Source organism: Rhinolophus sinicus, linkage group LG12, assembly GCF_036562045.2.
Source record: "Rhinolophus sinicus isolate RSC01 linkage group LG12, ASM3656204v1, whole genome shotgun sequence".
Lineage (NCBI taxonomy): Eukaryota > Metazoa > Chordata > Mammalia > Chiroptera > Rhinolophidae > Rhinolophus > Rhinolophus sinicus.
Genome location: NC_133761.1, coordinates 65,176,866 through 65,204,110, shown reverse-complemented (window position 1 = coordinate 65,204,110; position 27,245 = coordinate 65,176,866). Strand labels below are relative to the sequence as shown.

Here is a 27,245-nt window from a genome sequence, read left to right as displayed (position 1 = left end):
CTGTGCTATGCTCTATGTTTTGAACACTAAACACCCTGAGAATAAGTAAATATAAATCAGAGATTTTTAGAAAGAAGTGGGGAGGACTATTGTGACAACTTATTTGCTATTAATGAATGCACAGTGCTCTGTAAAATAATCGTGTTAACCAGTCAATGGTCTTCCTGTATCATCAACATTTCCTTAATAGTCTGTCAAGCAATGCTGAATAAAGATAGCATTAAAGAAATTAGAATCGGCTGCTGGAGCTGAAATGTTTACATCTTATAACGTCTCTCCAAAGTAATGGTAGAAACAGACTCCATTCCTTTGATCAAGCATCTGGATAAAAGGCATTTGTGGCTGTAAATGAATTTCTTGCTCTTGAACAAATATCTGAGGAGAGGATCATAATGTCTCCACAGCTAGTTCCTTGTGGACCCACATTTGTGCCTTTCCCACGACTGAAGCCATCAGTATCTGATTCGGGAGAAAGGTACTGTAGGGTAAGCTGTGACACCAAGGGGTTGAAGTAATGAGAACAATGTTCGAATGTGTTTGTTGACGGGGATAAAGCTATCATTATTTGCTCTTTACTTAATTATTCATCCACAAGAGAGTACTTTTATAATTCATAGTTTGAATGAACTGATATTGCATGTTTTAAATATATTGCTTTTAGTAATCAATAAAAGGTACAGATTTCAGAAAATTCTCTTTAGCATTAGTAATATTCAATTCAGCAATTTAGTTTTGAGGTATCTTAGAATAATTGAGTATATAAAGTATACTCCCACGTTAAATCACGATCAAATTTCTCTAATTCAATACAACGTTCTCTCTCTAAATTACTGTTTAAACGGAAGGTCTTTTGAACGTGCTATGCCCAACATTGTTTTAAAAGAAGTCAATCACATTATTTGTTTTAAGATACCTGTTGAAGATCGATGATACCTGTTCAATGGTTACGTGTGGCATAACTGCAAGCATGGAAGTTCCAAGGCAATCTAAAGCACGGCTATATTATGCCTGGCTTCTTCTGCCCTTGACTGAATACAAATAGCTTTCTCTCCAAATGCCTGCTGCTGTTCCTGTCCCTTTTATCTGCACCTTTAGGCCAGGCTGTCAGCATTGCTGATGTGGTTGTTACAAATGTACTGATGTCACAGTGAAGGGAATAACTCTACTTCGCGAGCGGGGATGTGCTAGCCAATTTTTATTACTGACAAGCAGTCATGAACCAGCAAGAAGGAAATTCCCATAAAAGATAAGTCTCTACTCCATTAATGATTATGTTTTTATGATCTACACTTTAAAACTAAAACTCTTCTTCTCTCAATGGATTACGGTAAAATAAGTGTGTGGGTCATAACCCATGCTGAGTAAAGATTTATTGCATTTCTTATTGGCTCTTTAGTCACTAACACCTTTCTTGGCTTGGATAGCATCAGAAAATTAGAAGTCAATGTATTTCTATTTGATCCTTGCTTGAGCAGGAAGATGGTTACTATGAGAGAAGTGAAGAAAGGATGACGCATGCTTTCTTTGTGCAGTTTCAAATTTTCTCTTGGGCTCAGAGGGTAATGAAGAGTAATAAAACTAAAGATCATTTCTCAGCCTTTGTAAATACTTGGTTGTATTTGCTGAGGATTATAATATTGGGAGGAAAATGACGTTCAGAGGAATTCCACATCTTATTCTAACTTTCTGGAGAATATTATCTTATGCAAAAACCAAAAGGACTTGTCTTTCTATGGATTTAAAATGATCTCAGCTCTGCTGTTCGAAACACACTGAAAAATTATTTGAAAATGAGACATAAAAAGCGTAAGCTTTTAATTTTTTTATCTGGAAGTTGCATTCTTCCACAGAACTGACTGTGGAGATCATTAGACTAGTGACGTGATAGCTGTCATTCCATTATGAATCTTTTCTTGTGTAGAAGCAGTTATGACCCTTTGCGTCCAGTATTTGTATAACATAAATTACAAGGAATGGGGGAGTAAGTCTTCAAAATGTATTTTATTTTCATTGTAACACTGCACTTTTATTAGCTCTCAGTTTCTGGACTTCCTAGCAGTGTGATGTAGGGCAACATATAGAACTTTCTGAACCTCATCAATCTTATCTGTATAATGAGGATGATAATTCTCAGCTGAAAGGATTTTTGTAATACTAAATGTGAAAAATACATGTGTGGCGTATAGCAGGTATATATTAAGATGGTGTGATTGATCAATACAACAGTACATTTTGGAGACCAACGTTTTCATTGCTGATCAAAATATTTTTGGTGTTGTTCGTGTTAGTGATTTGGAGTCAATTTTTCCTTTTTATGGAAACTGCTGAACAAAATAGGAAATAGTTTTAACATCGGCAGATGCAGATTAAAGTGATAAATCAATCCAACTCTGTGCTTTGCACCAAATATTTCTTCATATGAGTCGGGTTCCTTTGTGAGCACCAGCACCTTTGCTGCATATTCAATTATTTACCTAAGAGGGACTTTTCAAATTGTAACTTTATATTTTTTACTTAAATGAATAATTTAAGTTTCTGAGTAATTAAACATATACCTCAAATGTTGGAAATATATGCTACTTTCCGAGAGCACATACTGACTCACCAGAGGAATAATGGTTTCCGATTGATATTCTTCCCCATGAAAGAAAGTCAAGCAGCTTTTAAAGCACTTGAAATTATAAAGATAATGGCCTCATTTTGAGGAAATTTTTTAGATTATTAATATCAATGACTCATGTCCCCTCCCCCCTTTTTTTTCCTTTTGCTACTAAAGTGCCATTATTTACATGTGAATAATTTTGGACACATTGTAGGTAATTTTACCCAGCTTTTGGTCTGATGCATTTCTATGTGTGCCCCGTTCAGACCTTGTGCTAGCAACACCGTATACTTGAACAACAAAGGGCTAACTTACTCAAGCTAATACACGGCTGTCAGAAAGGCTATCAGGTCCACTATTTGCCACTAGAATGAGTAGAGATAATGTGCCATTGCAAAGACCTTTTGTTTTTTCAACAAGAACTTTGGAGGAATAGTCTATAGTGTCGCCACAGCAAGGGTAATGCAGAAAAGTACTAGACAGACAGTGCTTTGTGTTGGTAACATGTGAAGAACAGACAAAAATATATTAGGTCATCCAACTAAAATTGCAAGGCATATCCTGACCAAGGTATGTCCAGAGCAAGTGACGCTTCTGTATTCTATTTATATTTATATATTGTACATATAGATAATATACAGACATGTGTGGGACTGTTTGCATTGGTCATAAGTATAATTTGCACACACACATGCACACACACAGTCAAGTCTCATTCTTTGCACTAGTTCTGTGATGCTTCTGAAAACACTAAAGTAGCGAATACGGAACTGGTCCTTAGGTAAACACAGGATTAGGTTCCTGACAGCTTCTGGTCACATTGTCACCAACTGATCAACACATACTCTTGTTTCACATGGGTTTCTGTTTAGAGACACCTAATTTCATACAGATGTCTTCAAAATAATTAAATGTACACAGCCTATCTTTATAATAAAACACTGGGAAAGGTTTAATATTTTCTTGAACTTGAATAGCATGACCATAAAGTTCTTTGGCTTTCAGCCTTAGGACTATGTTATCCACTATACTTTTCATTGGTCATCATCTCATGAATTCACAAATTTAGCCAGTGCTCCATCTTTTCTATAGCGTCGTCATGCAACTATAGATGCTAATTTTTCAGAGCAGGCTTACATACAGATGGGTCTGCTTCCTCTTCCTTTTTCTGGATGAACACTGAACTCACAGCCAATGACATTAGAACTCAATCCTGAACAAGCTTACCTAACAAACACATGCTTTCTGTAAGGCACATGGCATCTTTCTAGTATTTGGGACACTAGACAGCACCTTGGTATTACTGCTTGAGGGTTAAACAGCAAAATCACCAACAAAAAACACACACACAAAATGCAAAAAAACATGACACTAAATAGACCCTCAGAAGAGATTTAAAATTGGCAGCAAGACCTTGACAGATTAAGAATGTAAAAGAGACAGAGCAAAGAGCAAACGTCTATATACCAAAATTCATTCAACACTCAGCAAATAAAATGAGTGTCAAATATGTGTGCCTGGCACTGTGTTCGGGTGTGAAAATGCAACCAAAATGAGCCAAATACACACAGTTCCCAGCCTCATTACTTCAGAGCCACACAAAGCATTACCAGCAGCTTTGGAGGGACATACAGCAGGAAACCTGCCCTCAAATAAACTCTTGATGGCTTCTAGTTGGAATTTATTGATGACGCATTCCATCTGGTACTCGGTAGCTTCCTGTCTGTTTCAGTCTATTTTTGCTCATTATTTCTGCAAAGCACTAAACGAGGCTGTTTCTACTTTGCTCAAGGAGGGGGCACACTTTCAAATGTAAATATACCAAATTTCTAATTATGTATTTTTAAATTTTCCTTTCTTTTTTTTCACATGTCCGTGTTCTGTGTCTCATGGAATGGAGGTAGTTATTGGACCTCTCAGATCCATCTGAAGGATAGAGACCCCTAAAAAGGCAATTCTGACACATTGCCACGAGTTCTATGGTAAAAGGAATCGAGTGCACTATGCAAAAATTACATGTGTCATTTGACTAAAACTTCGGTGAGGAAGAGTGTTAGGGGGCATCTAAAATGAGGCCTCAAGGAAGCAGGGCAAGGCCCAGAAGGAAGCCAAAAGACAGCTTATTTAAGAGTCATTATTCTTAATGGCCAGAGACTGTTTTTACGGAAAAGCAGTGACCCCCGATTTAAAAGCTCAATAATTAAGGCAGGTTGAGGAACTCAAGAGGAATTATGGTATGCTAGCTCAGTCACATCATCCACAGCAAATCAGAAGTATGCGTTCTGAAATCGGCAGATGTGTACCGCCTTTGGGAGAAGGGTTGTCTGGGAGTTTCTGTTTCCCGGCATAGATGCCAGGTGGCATTGGCCACAGGCTGCCAGCCTCCACATGCTGATAGTTGTCTACTCTGGGGTGTCAGAAGCAACTACTGATGAGAAAGTTTTAATCCCATATATATTAGTCAACATCCACTACACTCTGGGCAAACAATTACAAGCAAAAACTGATTAATATCTCTTTAGTGGAGCTTGACATTTAATGAGGCTTTGAAAAACTGTGCCATGACAAACTTTATTCTCCCTTAAAAGCAATTCTGAATCTCTGTAAAGCTCTGGAAGCCACAGTTGCAATTAATGGGGAGGAGGGGAGAGGATAGGCATGGGGAAAATTAGCAGGGAGATCAGAATACCCCCTTTCTCAGACACAATAAGGTGAGGGGAAGAAGAAAGAGGGTGGTCATTTCCTTTCCAATCCTCCTCTCTGTCACTATGTATCACTCACACCAGGGATCCAATCTGGCAGTTTCCGCAGCCATATCTAATTAAAGGTCATGCCTTAGAATAGAAGACTGAACATCACAATGCTTTCAACGGTGTGAAATATTTTACCATTATTTTTGTAGATTGATACACGGATGGAGCCTTCCTTCAGTCTCAATATTTGTATTTATCATTTAAATTTTTGTTGTGCTTCGGTTTTCCATATCTTGCCTCGAAAATAAATTTTAACCTGAAGGCAAGTTTAAATATCTTCAGGTCATTTTTACCAGCTAGTGTCAACTGAACATGTAATAAGCATTTTTTTTCTTTTTTCATTTTCTTCTTCCTTATTGTGCTAAAAGATTTCTACTACCCAGAGAACTCTAAATATTAACATGTGCTTAAGTGCAAGAGGATTCAGGTATCATTACGTGACTTTTGTCTGAACCAGCAGAAGGATGGATTTGAAATCAGCTCAGATTGGGAGATGTCAGGGAAGAAAATCAAGAAAGTTAGGTTTGGCTATGCTGAGTTGGAGATGTCACTAGAGAGATGAAAGGAGGAAAGTTGAGCGGGCAGTTGGGTGTATGAGTTTGGGACAGAGGATTGGGCTGAATATATAAATTTGGCAATCTGGAGCATATAGATGGATGCCATTTTGAATACAGCTGTAAAAGAAGACTGATTTTGGGAACAGAAGAGAATGAACTAGCCGAGGATACTTAGAAGGAATAAACTGTAAGGTGAGAAGAAAACCAAGAGAACAAGGTACTCTGGAAGTCAAGGGGAAGAAAGTGATATACGAATGAGGAAGTGGTCAACCCTGCCTAATGCCTAATGTCGAAGGATAAGTAAAATGCACTGTGGGAAAATACATTTCTGTTTCTTTAAGCCACCTACTCAGTGGTAATTTGTTATGGCGGCCCTAGCAAATGAAAGAAACCAGCAAGCCTCAGCGTCTCTTTCTTCCTTTGGACGTCAATCAGAACCACAGCCAAGATGGCCGAGGAACACTTTTTATTACCAATGCACCCACAAAAAGTTTTCAGTTGTCATGTTCAGTTGTATGTGTCACATATAAAGTATCTTGTTTAATGTGCATAACAGTCCTGTGAATGAAAGTAATATCTGCATTTTATATGGAACAAAAGTTGTCAGATCTGATCATCAAATGTACATTATCTGATTCCAAAGTCGATCCTTTTATCCCTTCATACAAATAAACATTCAAATGAACTACTGTGGGGAAAAGTTGGTTTCCCTAGGAAACCCATGAGCTTTATTATAATATTTTATTGAGTGAAACTCTATTTGTATTTTCCTTTCTTCCTCCAAATGGTTCCACCTTGTCTTTAACTGTATTTAACCCAATACAACTTACCTATTAAAAGTCATATGTGTAATTTTTATGTAGGTAAGAACCCTAAATACTAAGTGCTAAGAGATATTCTAAAGAAATACACGTGCCATTGAGCCATACCCATTACTGAACTGTTCTCCCTCTGGAAGAAGTGCAATAAACAAGAGGCTGCTTGGAGGGTTGAGGTGACATCTTGTGTCACTGGTGCAAAAAGCTACTTAAAGTGGAAAGATGCTTCTTTCACTGCATAGGAGTGTCTCCATGTAATTTCCAGCTGCATATTAACCACTAACATCTGGTGAATAGGACCTGACTCTTTGAGACCCAATGGTTCCTTCCCCCAAAACATAAACATTTCTCCCCACACTGGGCTTTGCTATTTAACCGTGCTATTCCTAGCTGTCCTGGGCTGTGGGAGCTGCATTATATTTTTCTCCAAGTTCTTCCAATCTTCCAATCTGAGTCAGAGATCACACGGTATCTTCTATCTTCACATAAGTATAGAGGAAAAAGAAAACTAGACTGGCATGTTATGAGTTTGGACTGGGAGGTTGGCAGGTTTGTGGTGGGGCTGTGCTGCCTCCTACTCCTATTACCTCGTAAGCGTATAAGCCTTCTGGGGCTAACAGCTTTATGTTTCCAGAATGTCTCTGTACATGTCTGCATGCATGCATGCTCGCATAGGTGCATATGTATGTGCTCATATGCATTTTATCTTTGGGGGCATGTGTGTGTGTGTGTGTGTGTGTGTGTGTGTGTGTGTAATGCGAAAGAGTAGAATTGAAGCAAGAGAAAAAAATGGAAATGATCTTAAAGCATCTGAGTTTTCCTTGGTTTTCAGGTGGTGGTTGTAAATATACATGATCCTTACCAAATACAAATTATCCCAAGCCCAAACGCTGTGCATTTTTGCTGCTCTTATTATACACACAACAGAATAAAAATGAATGAATGTTCTATTACTTGCATTTCTTTTTCTTTTTTTAATGGCTGGACCCAGACCTGCCCCTACTCATGCATTTGGGCAAGGGTACTGAGAAGTAAAATCTCTTTGCAATTTAGGATGAAAACATGTACCTCTATATTTATCTTACTTAGCTTTCTTTGTGTTTTGCTTCCCATGCTTAGAGTTGAGTTAAAATGCCGTTGCTTAGATTTAATTATTTTAAATAAAATGAGGCCCTGCAAATAAACATTGCACGTGAGGTTATGAGTTTTCTAACCGCAGAGATCTGAATATAAAAGTACTCCTGAGTGGACTTGTAATGTGTTTTACCATGGAAACGTCAAGGTCGTTATTTCCAGCTACCTGCAAGCCGTGATTACCAAAGAGTGACAGGAGTGTAAATGCGATTACTGGGGGGCGATCAGCATTATCCACAATGAAGGAAAACTGATGAGTGATTAGCGCCGCCGAGGCTTTCCTCATTACCATTCCATCATTATGTATATTTAAACACACACGTACATATGTGTGTGTATTATGAGAATGTACGTATGTATGGGTGTTGAAAGCTGGGTTCCCTTTCCAAAAATGACATTATTTTAGATTTCTTTTTAAAAAATGCAGAGAATGCTATCGAAGGTCATCAGAATTAATCTCTGCCTCCATAACAGATGTTAGCGACTAAAGGAGGTGGGAGAGCGAGGCTTGAGTAATCATGAAATGAATTAGACGGGGCAAAAAGAAGCTGGAAACGTCCCCAAAGTGAGTTTATTTTTGTGCACATAGTAAAGGTTGGAAGCCAGATGTCAACGCCCTGAGAGCACTTGAGCATGAACTAATGAAACTGTTGTTTTCTGATGAAAGATCGACCGTGGGCTGACTTAATAATTAATTTTTCACAAGTCTTCATTTGAATAGTTGCTCTGTTAAACAATTTAGTTACCAGAAGTTAGGAGTGACTATTTGGAAATGGACAGAAACCTGATTTAGGGTCAATAATCAAAGGGCAGGACTAAACAAACACTCCCCAACCCTGTGTGGGTCTGGTGTTTGCTGTATTCTTTTGTAACATTTTGCAGATGACCTAGAACTCTCCTAGTAATGACAAAGAGGCAAGAGGCAAGAAGCAGTAATGCAAAGACCTCTATGATTTGGGGCAAGTCACTAACATTATTTGAATTAAACGTCTTTTTCTATAAAAGAAAGTGGATGGTTGCCTTACCCACATCATAGCAACACTATAAAAATTAAATAAATTAACAGTAGTGTAATGTCTTCCCTAAGTATTCAGTAAATCATGGGGAGACAGTACAAATAAACAAACAAATCTAAATTACCAAAATTGAAAAAAAATTGAAAACCTATAAGGAACTATCATTAATCGCAAAGTATATCAAGTTGGAATAAGAAAAGATTTTCAAGAGTTCACCTCCCCACAACCCAAGTTTTTCATCTTCAAATTGTTACAACCCAAGGGAGGAAAAGCACATGCTTTTCTCTTTCCCAGCATACTATCCACTCAGAGTCCTTAAAGTTTGCACCGAAGGAAGACCCGGGGACCCCAGAACCCCTTCATTCAGGCATTCAGACATAATCGTGCCCAGTAAGTCCCACGTAATATGTGAGAAGCTAAAGATATAAGTGTGAACAAAACTCAATATGATTCTGCCCTTGCAGAGCTTACATTCTAACAGACTCACTTCATAGGATCAGGAATTGCTACTGTCACCATCATAGAAAATGGTTCCATTCATTTCCTAGGACGGCCATACCCATGTACCATAAACTCGGTGCCTGAAAAGTATAGAATTGTGTTGACTGATAGCTGTGGAGTAGAGAAGGTTGAAATCACCACGTTGGCAGTGCTGTGTCCCTTCCAAAGCCTCTAGGGGAGAAGGCTTCCTGTCTCTATAGCTTCTGGGGGCCCCAGACCCTCCTGGGCTCATGGCTGCATCACTCCAGTCTCTACCCGTCTTTACACGGCCACCTTCCCTTTGTGTCTGTGTCCAGATTTCTCTAAGGACACCAGGTCTATTGGATTAAGGACCCATCCTACTCCAATATGATGTCATCTTTATTTAACTAATTATGTCTGCAGTGACCCCATGCCCAAATAAGCTCACATTTGGAGGTCCTGTAGGTTAGACCTTCAACATATCTTTTTGGGGGACGTAACAGTGACATTAGAGAAAATAGGGGTACACTCACAGTAAAGTAGTACATTTGGAAAGATGGAGTTCTCATATGTGTACACCCAATTTAGAACTTGGTAGTGGTGCGAAGGGAGTGAGAGAATCTTGGCTGTGGTACGGGGAGAGACGTTACTTTTTCTCCTTACTTTTTGGAATCCGAACACCAAGCCTGGGGTTAGGAACATGTCACAATATAAAAGCACAGAAATGATGTCAGGTACAAAGTCCTTAGACATGGGAATTGTATTGGGAGCTGTGTTCATGAGCTTGCTGTCCAGATGTAGATTTTCCAAAGGAAAACCACCACCAGATCAACAGCGAGATAGCAGAACTTACTTGTACCCATTGAACCTGCCTGCTGAGGCCAGGAAGTCCAGGCAGTCATTGCCTTGTCTGAGACTAGGAGAGTAATAGAAAACACATGCAAGGCCCCCAGGACTAATCCTGCAGAATCAGAGGGAGGCAGGAAGGGAATGTCACCTATTAGTCACGGAGGGAGGATTTTCCATTGATAATGACCTGTATCTACTCTAAGTTCCAACAGAGAATGTCTGCCAAAGCTGGCGTCCTACACAGAGTTGAGGGCATCAGCTCTTAAGAAAAGCAAAGTAGGGTTTGTGAAAGTACAATTCATTGACAAGCCAGGTCTGAATCATTTTTCTGTGTTGTTAAAATGGTATGGCCTACTTCAAGGTTCCTGAATAAGAATTTTAAGAGTGAAGCAAGAAAAGGGCATTTTAACAAGATGCTGCATTTTTTTTTTTTTTTTTACATTAAATTCAAGTAACCAGAGCAACAGAATTAGTAGAAAATGAAAAAAAGAAAAGTAACACAAAAGTAACAAATTAATATCAACATTAAGGCAGTTGACAGTGTCGGGGCAAATTGATGATGGTACAAAAAAAAAAAAATCTCTACAATATTCAAAATTGTTCCAGGGCAAAGAAACATCTGGAGAGTGTTTCAATTCATAATTGAAGCTATTAGAATAATCTGAGGATGAAAGCACATCAATCTTAGTTGTGACTATGGAAGAAAAACAAAAAATATAGGAAATTTATTCCAGAAATGAAAAAATAAATTGCACTAGAAAAACTATTGAAACAATTCACCAAAGCTATGTCAAAATACCCCAACGACGTACCTTCAACTTGACAGATTCAAGATAGGTTTTTGATAACAATCAACATCCATCCTCTCCTGATATGACTTTTAGTAAAACATAAATATTTATTGCAATTCCAGGATCAACAATTTAACTGCTAAAGCACAAGAGGCCCTCTCTTATAAGAAGAATATACTCCATAGTTGACATTTTTCTTCAAAAAGTGCTAGTCAATGTAGTAAGACAAGAACAGTGAAATCTAAATAGAAATATTGGAGATTTCTACATGAAATGATTGTCTGCCTAGAAAACCCAAGAAATAAACCTGAAAATATATCACTACATATGAAGGAGTTCGACGTAGTAGCCATTTATAATACGAAAAACACAAGTTAAAAGGTCGGAACAAAACCCTCTTAAAATAGCAACCCAAATTATAATACCCAGAAATAAGTATCATAAAGCATACGTAGGGTCTACCTAAATAAAACAATAAAATATTTCTGACCAATATAAAACTATCATTAAACAATGAAAACATGTCAATAAGAAAAATACCACATAGTAATAATTACAATACCACTTTATTTTTTTATTTTATTAAATATAATCCAAATTCCACTATTATATTGCGGTAAATGTCCCAAATCATCCCAAATTTTATCTGGAGTATAAACACGTAAGAAAAAAAAAGTCATTTTAAGAAGTGAGGAGCGCAGATATGACAGTATATTATTCAAAACTGTATGGTTCTGGGAAAGGTCCAGAAAGCTTTCACTAAATTGCCCTATTGGATGGAGGTAAATTCAGATAAAGTTAAATGGGAGGAGGGAGGTTAGAAGAAAGGAAGAAAGAGAGAACAGAGGAAAAGAGGAAGGAAGGAAGGAAGGGACGGAGGGAGGAAGGGAAAGAAGGAGGGAGGACATTTGTACCTGGAAAAGGAGATACTAAGAGGCTATTTAAAACCAATTAAAATCATGAAGAAAATTGAGAAGGATAAACACTAAACTCTGTACTAAATCCGTGAGTACTAGAGAACTGTATGGTGTTGCAGAAGATCCCAAAATGTTACACTAAACACCGACCTCGATTCTGCTAAGAATTGTTTGTTCGATCAAATAAAAGAAAGCACTGCTGTATATTATAAATGATAAACCTAAAGGACATTTTTCTGTACCTGAGAGAAGATATGAATCAAAAAGACTTTTGCTTGTTTTTGGTTTGTTTTAGCGTTAACTTTAATAAGTGTTTGTATCAAGGCCTACTTCATTGTCATCCACGATTCTTGGAGAGCATATTAACTGGGAGAGATCATTAGATGAATTGTTTTACTTCACATAATATTATAATTAGAAGGGAATTTGGAATTCATTTAATGAGAGACCTCACACCATGCAAAATTGTCTTTGCCTTTAGGAAAGAAATCAAAACAAAAAAACAATCATTTGCAAGCGGTTATCCTCTTTGGCACGTGTTTGAGAGATCTCCACAGTGAAGGCCAGTTCAGAGTTGTTCTCCCATTTTTCTGTGATTGGTTCTACGCAATAGAACATCACAGTATGAGACATCTCATTTTAATAATGATGGCAGCCTCAATATGTAAAGAAAGCTATTCTGATACTGCTATGTCTTCATATTTAGACGAAATATTTCCAGCTCCTTAAATTTTGTCTCATATGGAGTGCTTTCCCCATCCCTAGTTATTTTGAGTAAAGCTGTAGACAATCTCATTTTAGTTAAAAAGGTACCTCTGTTATTAACCCAGTATTGAATTCCAGCTATTATCTGAAGAATGGACTCATAGTCTTATAAATTTAATGATTCAAGGAAGGAAATCTACATGGCCTTTGCTGAATTACTTGTGTAACAGCCATATGTCCTCTCAAATTTGCTTTTGTATCCATAGCAAATTTGACTAATTTAGCCTGCTACCAGTTATTTTTTTTTTTTTAAATGAACTGCCTTTTCATTCAATAACCAAAGGAGGCAGGCCGATAAAGGATTTCCAAGATACTGATGGAGCTCTGTGTGTGCGTGTGTGTGTGTGTGTGTGTGTGTGTGTGTGTACTTTTATAGCATGTGTGAGTGTGCGGGTTTGTGTATTGTGTGTGGGGTGTGTGTGTGTGCACATAGTGTTCCGTAAGATACCATCACAATTTTCATGGCTTCTTTCTGGAAAAATTAACAAGTAAAGAGAATCTTGATTTCTGACCTTTCCCCCCTCACTCAATGTATAAGGGGAATGCAAAACAAAAGATGGGAAGTAAATGAGAAAATGATGAAAAGGAATGCAAAAATGTTTAGGCATGGAAATATTTTCTCTATGGATAAGAGGTAAGGTTAGAGAGCTTTCAAGCCTTTTAGGAGGTATAGCAGATAAAACATGGTGTGCAATTGATAACAAAATCCCTTTTACTTTTACGGCATGATAGACAGTTTTAAAAATACTCACAAGTCTTCTTGATTATACACCATAGGATATAGCAGTGAAATATTTATCTAATACATAAGCACCTTTATATGTTAATTTTTTTCCTGTTTTATCTCCCATGTGTATTGCTACCAAAAAAACCAAAACTGCAAAACAATCTAGTTTATATGGATTACATTATCAAAATTTTGTGATATTAGGAAAGATTAAATGAAATCTTTGTTGTTTTTATAAACGTTAAAATGCTTTCTTAGCTGTTTTTGTGGTCCTAATTTATAATACACGTACTTGAGACTAGGAAAATTTCAAGTGATGATTACTAATAAGTTCCATGCACTGAACATGATTTTCCTTTTCACTCCATATTTTGAAAGTATTAATTATGCCGTCACATAATACAGGGGGAAAGCAAATGCATTTATTAAATCAGTATTATTTTTAGACTGTTGACATCATTTTACAGTGGATTAAATATATAATGCTCAGTGTCTTAATTGATCTGTCTGGCTTCTATCTCTGGTGAGTTGAACATTCTAACTTAATGTTTGCACTCCTTTGCTGACCCATGTGTATTTTAATATGAACCTAAATAAATAAATAAGAAGGCAAAGTGTCCTATAATGTGATGACACAAATAGAGTCAAGGTGAGAGCTTGTTACCAGTAGGTTTTCAGGGTTAGTCCCTTAAGATTCTGATACAGTCTGTCTAGGGTGGTGTTGCTCGAACCAAATTTTTTAAGTATCCAATTGATTCTTACAATGTGGGCAAAAACTGGGGAAACACTGATTTAAAATTATCACAGACACATTTTAAGGACTTTTGCATTATTGTTGCTTGTAGTCATCCATACCACTCTTTACATCCATTAGCTACATATGCTATTTGAACTAACTATATCACTAAAATTAAAAGTAACTGCCTCTTTCAAAAAAAAAAATCAGTATTTTACTCAATTCTTCTTTTTTTTTTGGTGTCACTCAAAGTATAGAATGCATTAAATCACATAATTTATTTTTATTTTCTTATATATTAGTGTTTAGATTAATTATGTTTTTATTTTCTGTTTGCAGGGTACAAGTTGAATTCTATATGAATGAGAACACATTTAAAGAGAGACTAAAATTATTTTTTATTAAAAACCAGAGATCAAGTAAGTTGTGCATTTTATTCCCCTGTCTATGTGCCCTGTGTTTGTAGGTATGTTTCCCTCAAAAGTCTCCAGCTGTGCAATCTTTTTGCGACATATTGTTTATGGAGAGGAATACAATTGACAATCTCGTTTGCCAGGCAGCAAAATTTTAGAAAACTATAGATTTTACATCTGGTGGCGTTAAGGGTTCTTGAATATCTTTACTTCTCCAAGTCCCACACCAATAAGTAGACTTCTGAGTGGGCCATCTGGATCAGTAGAAACATTCAGGAAAATAATTTAAATGAGGGGCTCTCATATTTTAACTGTGAGGGACACCTATAGCTTAATCTGAGAAGGTTCCAGTGATTCTGACTGACCTGTATGGGGAATAATTGTCTGATTTTGTGGGGGAAGAGTTCAGTGTTTCTCAATGGTGCCTATTGACAAAAATACATCTAGGGTGTTCTGAAATGTCCAGATTGCTAGCACTCTTCTCTGGCGATTTTGAACCAGGACGTGTAGGGCTAAGCTCACAGTTTAACATCCCTGTGATTCTTACCATCAGACAAATTTGGGAAACACTGGAACTTCAAGAGGACATGAAATGGGCAGTCACTGACCTCCTGTGCCTGTTCGAGGTTGACACGTTAGTGATCCCTATTGCCTCCCTATAATGCCATGTGTTTTTAAAAGCCACATATAAGGAGCCAATATACAATTTTTCATGATTATCCTGCAAATGCCAACACCAAGTGGAGAGTTTCTATATTAGATTAGGGTAGCCATTGCTCTTTCTGAATTTTGACCCCTGAATCCTCTTGGGGTGATCTTAAGTAAGCTGTGCCTCTGTAGGGTTCAAAGAGAAACACCTGATGTGTGAGAAATTATCCAAATACTGACTGTAGGGAATATTTCAATATTCGAGGCACACTCATTAGCGACTCTTAAAGGTAGGTTAGCTTCAAGGTTAAGGCTCAAAGAACTAATGCCTCTAACCTGGTTATTGAGAATTTCCAACACAGCGCCACCAATAGATATCACATCAAGGGGCCACAGCATCTGAGTAGGCCTGCTTCATTTTTAATACTATCTCTCCAGGCCAGAAAAGATAAATGCGTTATTTGACTATTTCACCAGCAGCCAGCTTTGACTAAGCAGTCACTGGGGAGGCAAATTCTATAAAACCAGGACAATTTCATTAATAATTTAAACGTCTTTATAAAGAAGCTGACCCATAAAATGTGTGTACCTAGCATTGCAATAGAATGGCCTCGGAAAATTTGCACAATTAATAATCATTAGCTTTTACTGTTAAATGTCATCTCAAGTACAACTCACATAGAACAGAGCAAAAAAAATGACGTTTCATTTCCAGATTTTATTAAGTAATCATTATAGGGAGGCCTTTCTCAAAGTTTTATTCATAATGCATGAATCAGATACTACCTGATAATTGCAGGACAGGTAATGCTTCTATTAATCACATTTTAAGCATATTTTGCTTAATCTGAATTGCTTTTCTTCATCATTATTAAGTATTACAGGTTGTGTAAGTGTGACCTACACAGTTCTGACGGTACATGGCAGCCTTATTTGCCAGAAAAAATTTAAGTTTATTGGTATTTAACCTAAAATAAAAAGTAAAGTTCAAAAAAAAATGTGCGTGTGTGTATTTCTTATCATATGCTACTACGATTTATCTCTAATTATATAATTACTAATTAAAAGTATAATATATAATTATATACATAATTGTAATGTCTCTATAATTAAATCCACAAGATGTTCTGAAGGCACAAGATTCATAACTTATCCTGTGAATTTGTAAGCAGCTAGATTTTCTAGCTAGCTAAGATTTATCCCCAAATTCAAGGATATAGAAAATGCTTAAACTTTTAAGCAGATTTGAACCAATCTTGATTAAGCATGATTTTTGTGGCTTGTAATTTGTAGTCCATGAGTTTTGTCAATCTCACTTTTTGTTTCAATATTCAGCTAATTAAAATTCAGCTACATAGAACTTCAGAGAGTTTAAACAAGTATGGTATTATAGTTTCTAAATACAAATTAAGTGTTGTACTTAAAGTTGATATTTTTGACAATTCTTTCTAGTCTTTTGTGAACTAAGTTCAAATAAAAATCAAATTTCTGTTATTTGTTTAAAGGTCTAAGAATACGTCTGTTCAATTTTTCTCTCAAATTATTAAGCTGCTTATTATACATAATCCGAGTACTACTAGAAAAGCCTTCACAAGGAGATGAATGGTAAGGTATTTTTGTCTGACCCTCAACAATATTCTCTGATTACTTTGAATTGCATTATAATTTTAAAGGTTGTTACATAGAATTATTTTTTTCCAAGGGCATTTTGGTGTTTGTTGCAATTAAATTCATCTGCCTGTCAGGTAATAAGTGAATATAATCCTTATAGGTTGGTTCTCTTTAAACATCTCTTCTTGTATTCTTTTTCTATTCCCCTAATGCTAATACTGGACACCTACTCTTAACAGTTTTTATTGCTAATCAAAATACTCTAAATCATTGTTTAATATGGGTCAGCCTCTTTAAACACCCAATAACTTTCTGTTCTTTATTTACTTATATTCCCCAAAAGGCTTACTCTACTGTATTCTAGCTTTGAAAGTTTTTTCAGTTACGCTCTATTTGGTAACCTTGAGTAGAAACACCCCAACACTTACTTTGCTACATGATTATGTCAGTTCTCAAAGCTACATCATGTAGTTCTTGACCTTCTTTGAGCTAAACGACTTATTGATTTGACTGATTTTTTTACACATTATCATGTTGCTTTCATTAAGTTGCCTTGCTGTGTGTTTATGGTCTTTCCTTTTTACTCTCTATCCTTGGCTAGAAGCAGTAGGGTCGGGGACTGACCGGGTGTGCAATGTCACAAATAGTTTTTTATCTCATTATCACCCCAGGCGCCTGTCCAGCCTATGACGTTTAAAATAATTTCAAAGCAGAAGACAAATTTCATCGGTAACTTCTGTACAAGTATTTTTTCATGTGGAGGTTTGCCCTCAGAAAATTCAAAAAAATAAAAAAGGATCAAAGTGAAATGAGGAAAGTGAGGACGCCATATGCATTTCAATGAACTGGTTCTTCCCCCACCCATTCTGCTGCAGTCACACTGGCCTCTCCTCTGTTCCCGGATCCGAACCAGACATGGCTGGCTCAGGGCCTTCACACCTGCCCTTCCCTCTGGAATTCTCTTCCAAGCAGATAACAGAAGGCACACTTCCTCAGATCTTTACTCAAAATACTCTTTCAGTGAAGCCTTACCCAAACATCCTGTTTAAAACTGTAATCTCCTCACAAGACTCTCTTGAATACTTTTTTTTTTCCTTTTCCCTTCTAATTTGCTATTGCCTTTCTCTCTTTTACATGTTACACCCATTTTACTTGTTTATTTTGTGTATTCCGTGCGGTTTGCACTGGCTTTTCCATGGGGGCATCGGCTGTTGAAATCCTTAGAGCCTGGCACACACTGGGCACTCAGTAGTTATTCATTAAATGAGTGAGTGACTCAGTAGGTACATGAAAGCCCTTGATAATCTGACCTTGGCTTCCCTTACCTCCCCAGCCACCTACTCCAGCCATGCTGACGTCCGTGAAGCAGGGCATACAGACTCTGCTCTCCACTGTCTCCAAGCCACTGAGCGTTCTGCTCCCTCATCTAGGACCTCTGTCTTCCACCTCTGCCCCTCATTACCCACGATTTTTCTTAAACTAGCTTTAGGACACCTAGACCTTCAGGAGAGCAATTTTGGGATAAGAGTTAATCTGAAATTCTTACCTGACATCATGACCTATAGCCCAGTGCCACTCTGGGTTGAGATTGGCTTTTGGGTATTCTGGGAGCACCGCCTAAATACTTCTGTCACACACTTAACACATTGACATTGCTTTTACTACAATTCATCCTTGAATAACACAGGGGTTAGGGGCACTGACCCCCACCCCTGCATAGTCCGTGTATAACTTGGTACTCCCCCAAAACTTAACTACTAACAGCCTACTGTTGACTGCAAGACTTACCGATGACGTAAACAGTTGATTAACACATATTTTCTAGGTTCTATGTGTTTTATACTGTCTTCTGACAATAAAGCTAAAGAAAACGTTACTAAGAAAATTATAAGGAAGAGAAAATACATTTCCAGTATTCATTGAAAACAAAATCCATGTATAAATGGACCCGCACAGTTCCAATGGGTGTAGGTCAAGGGTCAGCTATAAGGATTGCTCTGTTCTCTCTATATCTCCTCAAGGGCAAAGGCCACGCGACATCTGCCTCTAGCTCTCAGACTTAGCACAGGACTCGGTGGGTCATGGAATGTTCCTGAATGAATGGAGTTATGCCCAACAGTACTCTCGATGGTGTTGACCCCTTGAGATGACTAAAACGACCTAGTCATGTCCATGTATATTCCACTGACTACATTTTTTGCCTAGGTGTTATAAAAAATGGTGCACATTACAAATCCTTCTAAAAACATATCAGAATTGTTTTAAAAACTTGGAGATTTATCAATAGCATGTACATTCAAGACACCTGAAAATCATAAGCTGAGGTCATGAGAGATTCCTTCAAAGGGTAAAAGGGCATTGGCGGGTGACAGCAGGGTGAAATTGTATTATTGGAAAACATTAAGAGGAACAAAGTTTCCTACAATTAACTTCTATGCCATATTACTAAGAATATTCAGCCATAATTACAGAGGATATACATTTGGAAAATCAGATTACTGCAATTAGCCAACAACCACAATAACTCATGGCTCCATTTTGAATACAATGACCTGTTTAGCTCCCATTGTCCACGCAGTTGTGGTTAATGAAAAACAGAAGTGGTCTTTATGGGCACAGGCTCTATTTTAAAATAATGAGCCTAATTCAGCAAGGAGATTTATTTAATTAGAGCTCCTGACATAATAAAGCTGCAGATATTTTGTGCTGCTTTGCTTTATTTTTAAGTCCCTTCAGGAGTCAAAACTGTTATGAAAATGTTGCAAACATGGACAGATTGAAGGCTATGAAAGGAATTTTATTGTTAATGTATGAAATGGCACAAATGACAAACTCAGATGTACACACAGTTTGTAGTCAGTGATTAGGGGCATTAGCAAAGGAAACTACACCCCCAGTGTGTACTTTATGAATTTCATCGAGAGATGAACCATCAGTGTTGACTCATACTTCCTGGTGCTTAGCTCTTCACCACGTGTCAAAACTCTTGCATCCTCTTCCACTTTAAAATTGTTGAGTGATTACTAATTATTCACATCAAGTGACAGACACATAAATGTACTTATATTTTGTGCTATTTGGATTTGCATTTAAAATCAGTGTCTAACACAGCAATACATGCATTCGGGTGACATACAAATTTTAAACATTATTTCTTCTTTAGAGTAACAACTACTAAAAGAAGAAATAAAATTTTGACATCTTTTAAATGTTTGATGACCAACAGCAATGAGTGTTATGTAGACTGTTCCTTCTATCACGTATGTCGGTCACATAAGAGATTAAAACAGTACCCAACAAACAACAAGTGTTGGCGAAGATGTAGAGAAAAGGGGTATCTCATGCACTACTGGTGGGACTGCAGATTGGTGCAGCCACTGTGGAAAACAGTGTGAAGGTTCCTCAAAAAATTAAAGATGGAATTATCTTATGACCCAGCAATTCCTCTCCTGGGTATTTATCCAAAGAAATCCAAAACACTAATCCAAAATAATATATGCACCCCTATGTTTATTGCAGCACTATTCACAATAGCCAAGATATGGAAACAACCAAAATGCTCATCAATAGACGATTGAATAAAGAAATTGTGGTACATTTAGAAAACAAACTATTACTAGGCCATAAAAAAGAATGACATCTTGCCATTTGCAATAACATGGATGGACCTAGAGAACATTATGCTAAGTGAAATAAGTCAAATGGAGAAAGAAAAATACCATATGATCTCACTTATATGTGCAATCTAAAGAGCAGAACAAATGAGCAAACAAAACAGAAATAGACTCCGAGATATAGCAGAAAAAAACTGATGGTTGCTAGATGGGAGAGGGGGAAGCAACGGGGAAGAAAGTAAAGGGATTAGAAAGTACACGATGGTAATCGCAGTATAGCTACGGGTACGTGAAATACAGTATGGGGAATATAGTCAATAATACTGTAAAGATTATGTAGGGTGTCAGATGGGCACTGGATTTATCAGGGAAATCACTGCATAGACAGTGTAGATGCCTGACCACTGCGCTGTACACCTGAAGCTGAAGGGGAATAATGTTGAATGCCAACTGTAATTAAATATATATACGGTTTGTTTGTTTGTTTACCAGAATCTAATGCTGGTGTCCCTAGTCAGTTTCCTAGAGCTTTTCTCCATATAGTGATTCACACACACACACACACACACACACACACACACACACTATAACATGGTAACTACAGTACTATATATGCAAGCCATTTTCATTTTGTGGCTGTGTGTTGGCCTAAGACTTAAATATCCTTCGCAGTCAACTTTCAGAAAGGTACAGAGCATAGACAGGAGACAGACGCTTCAAATTATTGGTCCACAGAGGTCGCCTCCCTTCCACTTGCAGCCCATATCAGATCCCAAGTGAGCGTCAGTGCATCCTCACACCTTCACTCAAAGGCTGGGACACGTAGCCTTTGGCTGGAGAGCGGCTGTGTGCACTTAACTCTACACCAGAAAAGGCCAATGACTGCATAGAAAGCCTCTCTGCCTCAGCCAACCTATGTCTGATGGAGACCCTCCAAGTTCATACTCGCAAACAGTCAGCATTTCGCCCTCTGCACAGCACCCTGACACTTGCTTGTCTAGCTTGCTGTGAAGTATGCCCAGTGTTTTAAAGGGATTCCGTTATCGGAACACCTTCCTAACATATTGTCAAAAGTCCACGATGCTTTGGTATCCCGGTCACCTTGGTTTTGCACACATACTCCACTGGTGTGTCCTTGAAATGTGAGCCCAGTAGCACACCTAGAACTCAGTGCTCAGTATTTGTTAAGGTTGGGAGAGTTTGATGACTTACATCCCGGGTTTAGGATATTACACTTTGGTTAATACAATACAAGCTTGCATTTGTTTTGTTTTGTTTTAGAGAGCTATCAATCTGAGTTTATCTGGAGTTTGCGACTCAAATGTCCTTCCCCATGCATTCTGCCCTACATGCTGACCCTATTACTTCCATGTGTTTACCAAACGTTTTATTCTTCTGGCTGACATATTCACCCGCTGACCTCCACCTCAGCAGCTCTTTTCTCAGCCATAAATAAGTTTGTTGTTAAAAGTGGCTGAGGCTACATGTCATTAACTTCCCATGTTTCACTTCTGCTGTGATTCTCGTTGTTTGCTATGGCTCTTCCAGTTCTCCTAATAAGGATGCTTCAAATGTGAGTTCTGATTATGGTCCTAGCTAAAGTCAGAAAAAGCTGAATGATACAAATTTTAGTGTATGTCTGCTTTTGTTTTTTTCGTTTTTATGTTTTTATAATTCCAAAAAAGTAAAACTTATTTTTTATTTTTTTGTAAATGGTTTATGATCATTACAATATAAACACATACGGCAAGAACAAGGAAGTAAAAATTACTTAAAAGCTCAACATGTATAGAAAAGTGCTGTTTGAGGACCAGTCTTTTGCAAACTCTCTCTATATGCACACATACATAGAACACATTCATACTGATATAGGCAGGACAATATTACATCCACTGTTTTTATCAATGTATGTAGTATTGTCCTATCTATATGTATTTTATCTTTTTTCTCACATATGGTATTTTTGCTGTTGTTGATGAGGCTATTTTATTTCTTTTGTTGCTAGGTATTCAGGTAGATTCCAGTTACTTTCCTGATATAAATAATGCGGCAATAAATATCCATGTAAGGTTTTCTTTCCTCCTAGTGCTTTTTGCCTGTGGGATTGAAGCTTCATTTGCAATTATGGTCTGGCTTCCAGCTTCAGTTTCACCCTCATTTGTTTTGGTCATTAACTAGGAACATGCAAATCAGATCCCAAATTCTTTTTCCATGATAAATCCATTTTCTGAAGGCGAGTTTGGGCACCAGCTTTTTATTACAATTTATACAGTTTCCTTCTATGTATTTATCCAATTTAGTGCTTAGTAGTAAATGGGTGGAAAGGGGACTTTCCACAGGAGATCTCACTTCACATTGAAATTTATATATTTGAAGTTTGTAGAAATGTCTTTTAAGAGTTATGAAACCTATTCCACATCACATTAGCCTTGTTCAAAAAAACATCTCTTCTCCATGGTCTTATTTCAATTTAAATGTGTTGATATTTCAAGAACTCTGAAAACAACGCCCCAGACCAAACATAATACCTGTCTGTTGATATAACTAGCTCTTAGAAAATCCATGAATTAAAAATTACCAATTTTCTCTGAAAGTGCTGACAAACTTATTTTTAGTAATTCATTTGTAATTTTGCACATATTGTCATGCTCTTTACTATTTAGTAGTTTTTGTAGCATACCGCTTTTCTATCTACAAAGACTGTATGTATCCCTCTACTCTTTACATACCTGGTATTGGTCTGATTTCCCCAACGTCACCGAGAATATGAGGTTTGCTTTGCAAAGGGAAGTGTTGCTTAACTCATTGCCATGTTTCTGCCTTTACTGGCCCCTTTCATTTGCTTATAGTGATGCCTAGCCTACTGTCCCCCTGCACTCAGAAACACACTGGGATTTCAACAGTGAGGAAAACAGACACACTAGTCCATTTTGTGGAACTTGCAGTTTAGTGAGGAGACATCTAGTAAAGAAATACATTTACAAATAAATATAAAGATCCAACCGAGATGAGTGGCAGGAGAGGTGGAGTGAGTGACATCCCTTACGAGTTGCCTACTTGGCCAAGTGGAAGCCTCAGAGGTTTCCCTGCCGGAGGTTGAACTGAGAGCTCTAGGATGAGGGAAGAGCGTGGCGAAGGGGCCGTGATGGGAGGGAGCCTGTCACAGGGGAGGAAGTCTACGAATGGCGTGTGAAGAGTTTTGGTTTTTATCTGAAAAGTGCAATGTCGATATACAGTGTGGCAATGTGAGCAAAAACGAGTTTACAAAGAATTGGTGTAGTCACACCAATTCTTGCAATTTGGAGGAAGGATGTAGAAGGCAAAAGGAAGTGTAGGGTCCGAGTTGGAAGACTTCTGTACGAGTCCCCGAGGTGCAGAAAATGGTAGTTTCCATCAAGATGGTTGTGCTGGTGGAGAGGAAGAGAGGTTGATAAATTCAATACAGAGCTGGCGGGAAGAAGGTTCGAAAAGCTTTGGTGACTCATGTATTACACATTTCAAATACAGGAGAGGAAAATAACTGAGCTGATGCCCGAGTTGGCGGGTAACCAAACACAGGAGAATTTGGTGCCATTTACTGAGATGTGAAAAACTAACAGGACCAGTTTTATTGGGTCACAGGTTTGGTTGGGGGCAAGTGAAGATGTCAGTTACTCAGGTACATGTGACACTGAGTTTACAGGGTACTTGAGCTTCTTTGAATAGTCTTTGACATTTTTATATTTCTTTTTAAAACAAGAATTTTAAAGAGTTTATGGCTGTTTGTTATTATATAACATTTTACCAAAAAGAAAATGACTTAAAGATTTAAGAATACACTTAATATCTTACGGGAGGGGTCTCATTTCATATCTCTAAAGAGTAGGTTTTGCTTTCTTTTGTGGTTTTTATTTGCATTTTCTAGGCAGTATAGATACCTATTTTAATCTTTTCCCGAGGAGGGTATACTTCTGTGAATGCCTCCCATTTGAATCAACTGTACATCAAACAGCGTACATAAGGGTAGGGTATAAAAAGTGGAACATTATAACTGGAGGGGCACTAGAAGTGTTTAATGTCCTTTGCAGACAATTTTTAACATCAAAGATGAAATGACTGTTACGAGATATTTACGGACAGAGACTCCCTGTCCTGTATAATGTCGAATGCTAAGCTTTTGGGTGGCATGTTAAATGTTTCATAAAAATCCAAATCTGAAATACTAATGTGCTCTGTAATCTGAGTTACTGACCTTAGTCAGATGATTTCTGCTGTTGCATTTGTATTGCCGAAATATTAACAGATTTAAAATGAACCGAATCTTAGAATTTATAGAAGACCCTTAACTGACTTTTCGGTGGAGAAGGAGACTAGGAAAGGGTTTGAGGTTTTTCTGCCCTGCCACAATCACTCTTTAAATAGGGCTCATTATCCGTTCTTTTATTAACACAAGGCTGAAATGAGTAGTAGCAAAAAGAAGGCTGCATATGGTTATAGGAAGGTTTTCTAATTTTAATTTTGACATTTTATTGTCTTTTCATGTTTGCATTGTTTACATATTTCCAACTTCAATCAGAATTGAGAAATGAATGCATTTCCTGCATTTAAAAAAACTAACCTCTTCTTATTCTTTTCATAGGTCTCATATCATTTGGGTGAACAGAAGTGTACCTTTATGGGGCCTCCAGGTTACGTACAATTTTGTTTTATCCTTATATTTTTGGATTTATTCGTATTTCCCAGAGAAATACTATTGGAGAGAAACTGTTGATCTTCACAATGTCTGTTTTATTCCTTAATTAATCTTGATGCCCAACTTAGACTAACACTTCTTTTCCCTTCTTCACGTTTGCTTGAGCCCTTCTGTCTATCTTTTGAGAATTTCCTTGTGAGGAGGAGTTAGCCTGCAGAGAGCTTTTGAGGGTGCAGAGAAAACCAGTGTCTCGGGTGCTGCAACTTCCCTACCTACGTTAGGCATTCCTGTTATACAATCCTTGAAAAATTAATCAAAAGCCCATACCCAGGTTGATTTTTTACCTATGTCCTCAATGTCTGGAACACGTTAGAATCTCAATGACTAATCATTAAATGAATAAATGAATGAATGGCTCGGATTACCAATTGCAAGAGCTTGCTCCCCTGGCAGATGATTTGTGAATAAAACAACAAGTATGCTCTGGAATAAGGAAGTCCTGCAGACAGAGTAAGAAAACAGGAGAGAGAACAAATAGCGTGTCTGAATTACATTGTTGACATGTTCCCTAGAGCCCTGTGCATCTTGTCCTGGTTCCTTTTTCTATTCAATTTCATGCCAGCAAACTTCTTAAAAGTTCTCATCTCCTGGACTCCTGTCTCCCTCCTACAAACACTTTCCATTTTCAAAAGTGAAAATGTTTCTGAGAGTTACTAACATAATAAAAGTTTAGAATGACAAGACTGAATCTGGAAGGCATGGAATGACTCACTGTTTATAAACAACCTTTAAAATACTTTGAAATCGTATGTTTGGTTTGTCTTTTAAAGTCATGATGACTCTGAAGTCTGTACATTTTATGTATAAGAATGAATCATTTCAATTAAGTATGCACTGTGATCATAACTAGGAAATTAAATTTTCAGTATGGATATTTCCTACTGTGTTGCAGTTAAGCTGTATTTTACGTTCTTTTCCACTGACGTTCATTGCAATATTATTAATTTACAAGTACCCCTTTTCAAATATTTCTGCATTCACTAAAAATGCAGTCTTTTAATCTCTGAGCTAGACTCCTATAGTATCCTCCGGCGAGGCGCTCATTTAAAGTAAGTTAGTATTTTTATGAATAGTATTACATGGCCTTGAAATAGAAGTTGATCTATACCAATAGCTTTTATCTACAGTGATATTTTAAAATAATAATCGTACTCACTTCCAAACAGGACTTTGAGTAACTCATGCTAAAAATGTTGTAGAGATCATTTCACAATAAGCATGTACCTCTAGGACAAAGCACGGTGATTAGCAGTCATAGGAACTGTGAAGAAAATCTAAGTCGTGTGAATTCTACAGCATGACAATTTTGTATCATGGCTAGGTGGATGCACTTTGCAACGTATTTTACTTATATCGCCATGTATTTACATGTCGTTTATGGTCTTCATGTTTTCAAATTCACTTAAGTCAAAGTTTTTATTTCAACAGGAGTCAAAATGCAAGACTCCAGGGTATCTATCTCTCTTACGGAGATGGGCTTTAGCCTCAGAGGCCTAGAACAAATGCATTTGCTATCTGAGTCATTCTTGCTTCTGTTTGCTTATTGTGATTCCATCCATCTCTCCTCAAGTGCTGAGAGGATACATATGGGTATCCTTTCTAGACACTTCTTCTGTTGCAGTCATAGCTTTTTGGTAGTTCAGCACTGGACACTGTACATATGACAGAGAATACAGAGAAAGATGGAAGCTTGCCTTGGAGGAGGCAGGACTGGTACTTCCACCTGCAGAAGGGGAACTGGTTTATGAAGTTCATTCAAATAAAGTGTGAAAGCACCTTGAAGTGGATCATTTTGATTAGTGTTCAAAACTGTGGCAAGTTTCATTCTGTTTAGGGAGGAGGGTGATAGGATAGACGATGTCACTCAACTCAAAGCCCCAGTTCTTTTGTCTGAGGGAACTGCTGCTTTTGGTGAATGTACCGGGGATGGCAGTGGTGATGCTGGCCCAGGGTGTTATTCCCAGTGATGCAGTTGTGTGTGATCGCGTGTATTAGGAATACACACAAAAGGACCTGTTCTTTCCATATCACACAAACTCCAGCCAGCCTGACTAATGCCACATTTCTATTTATGATAATAAATAAGAAAAGATTAAGTAG

At 37.5% G+C, this 27,245-nt stretch overlaps 1 protein-coding gene across 8 annotated transcripts in view; it reads left to right on the top strand.

Annotated features, from left to right (window-relative positions):
* The window catches only part of KCNT2 (potassium sodium-activated channel subfamily T member 2), a 227,286-nt gene that overhangs the window by 52,303 nt on the left and 147,738 nt on the right, over nt 1-27,245 (top strand). For 7 of the 8 annotated variants that reach the window (XM_074317059.1, XM_074317058.1, XM_074317057.1 and 4 more), the window contains exons 2-4: nt 14,467-14,546; nt 16,694-16,793; nt 25,032-25,080. In XM_074317059.1, coding sequence (XP_074173160.1) covers nt 14,467-14,546; nt 16,694-16,793; nt 25,032-25,080 — 229 coding nt within the window. The remainder of the gene's footprint in view (nt 1-14,466; nt 14,547-16,693; nt 16,794-25,031; nt 25,081-27,245) is intronic. The other variant, XM_074317060.1, reaches the window with a different exon arrangement.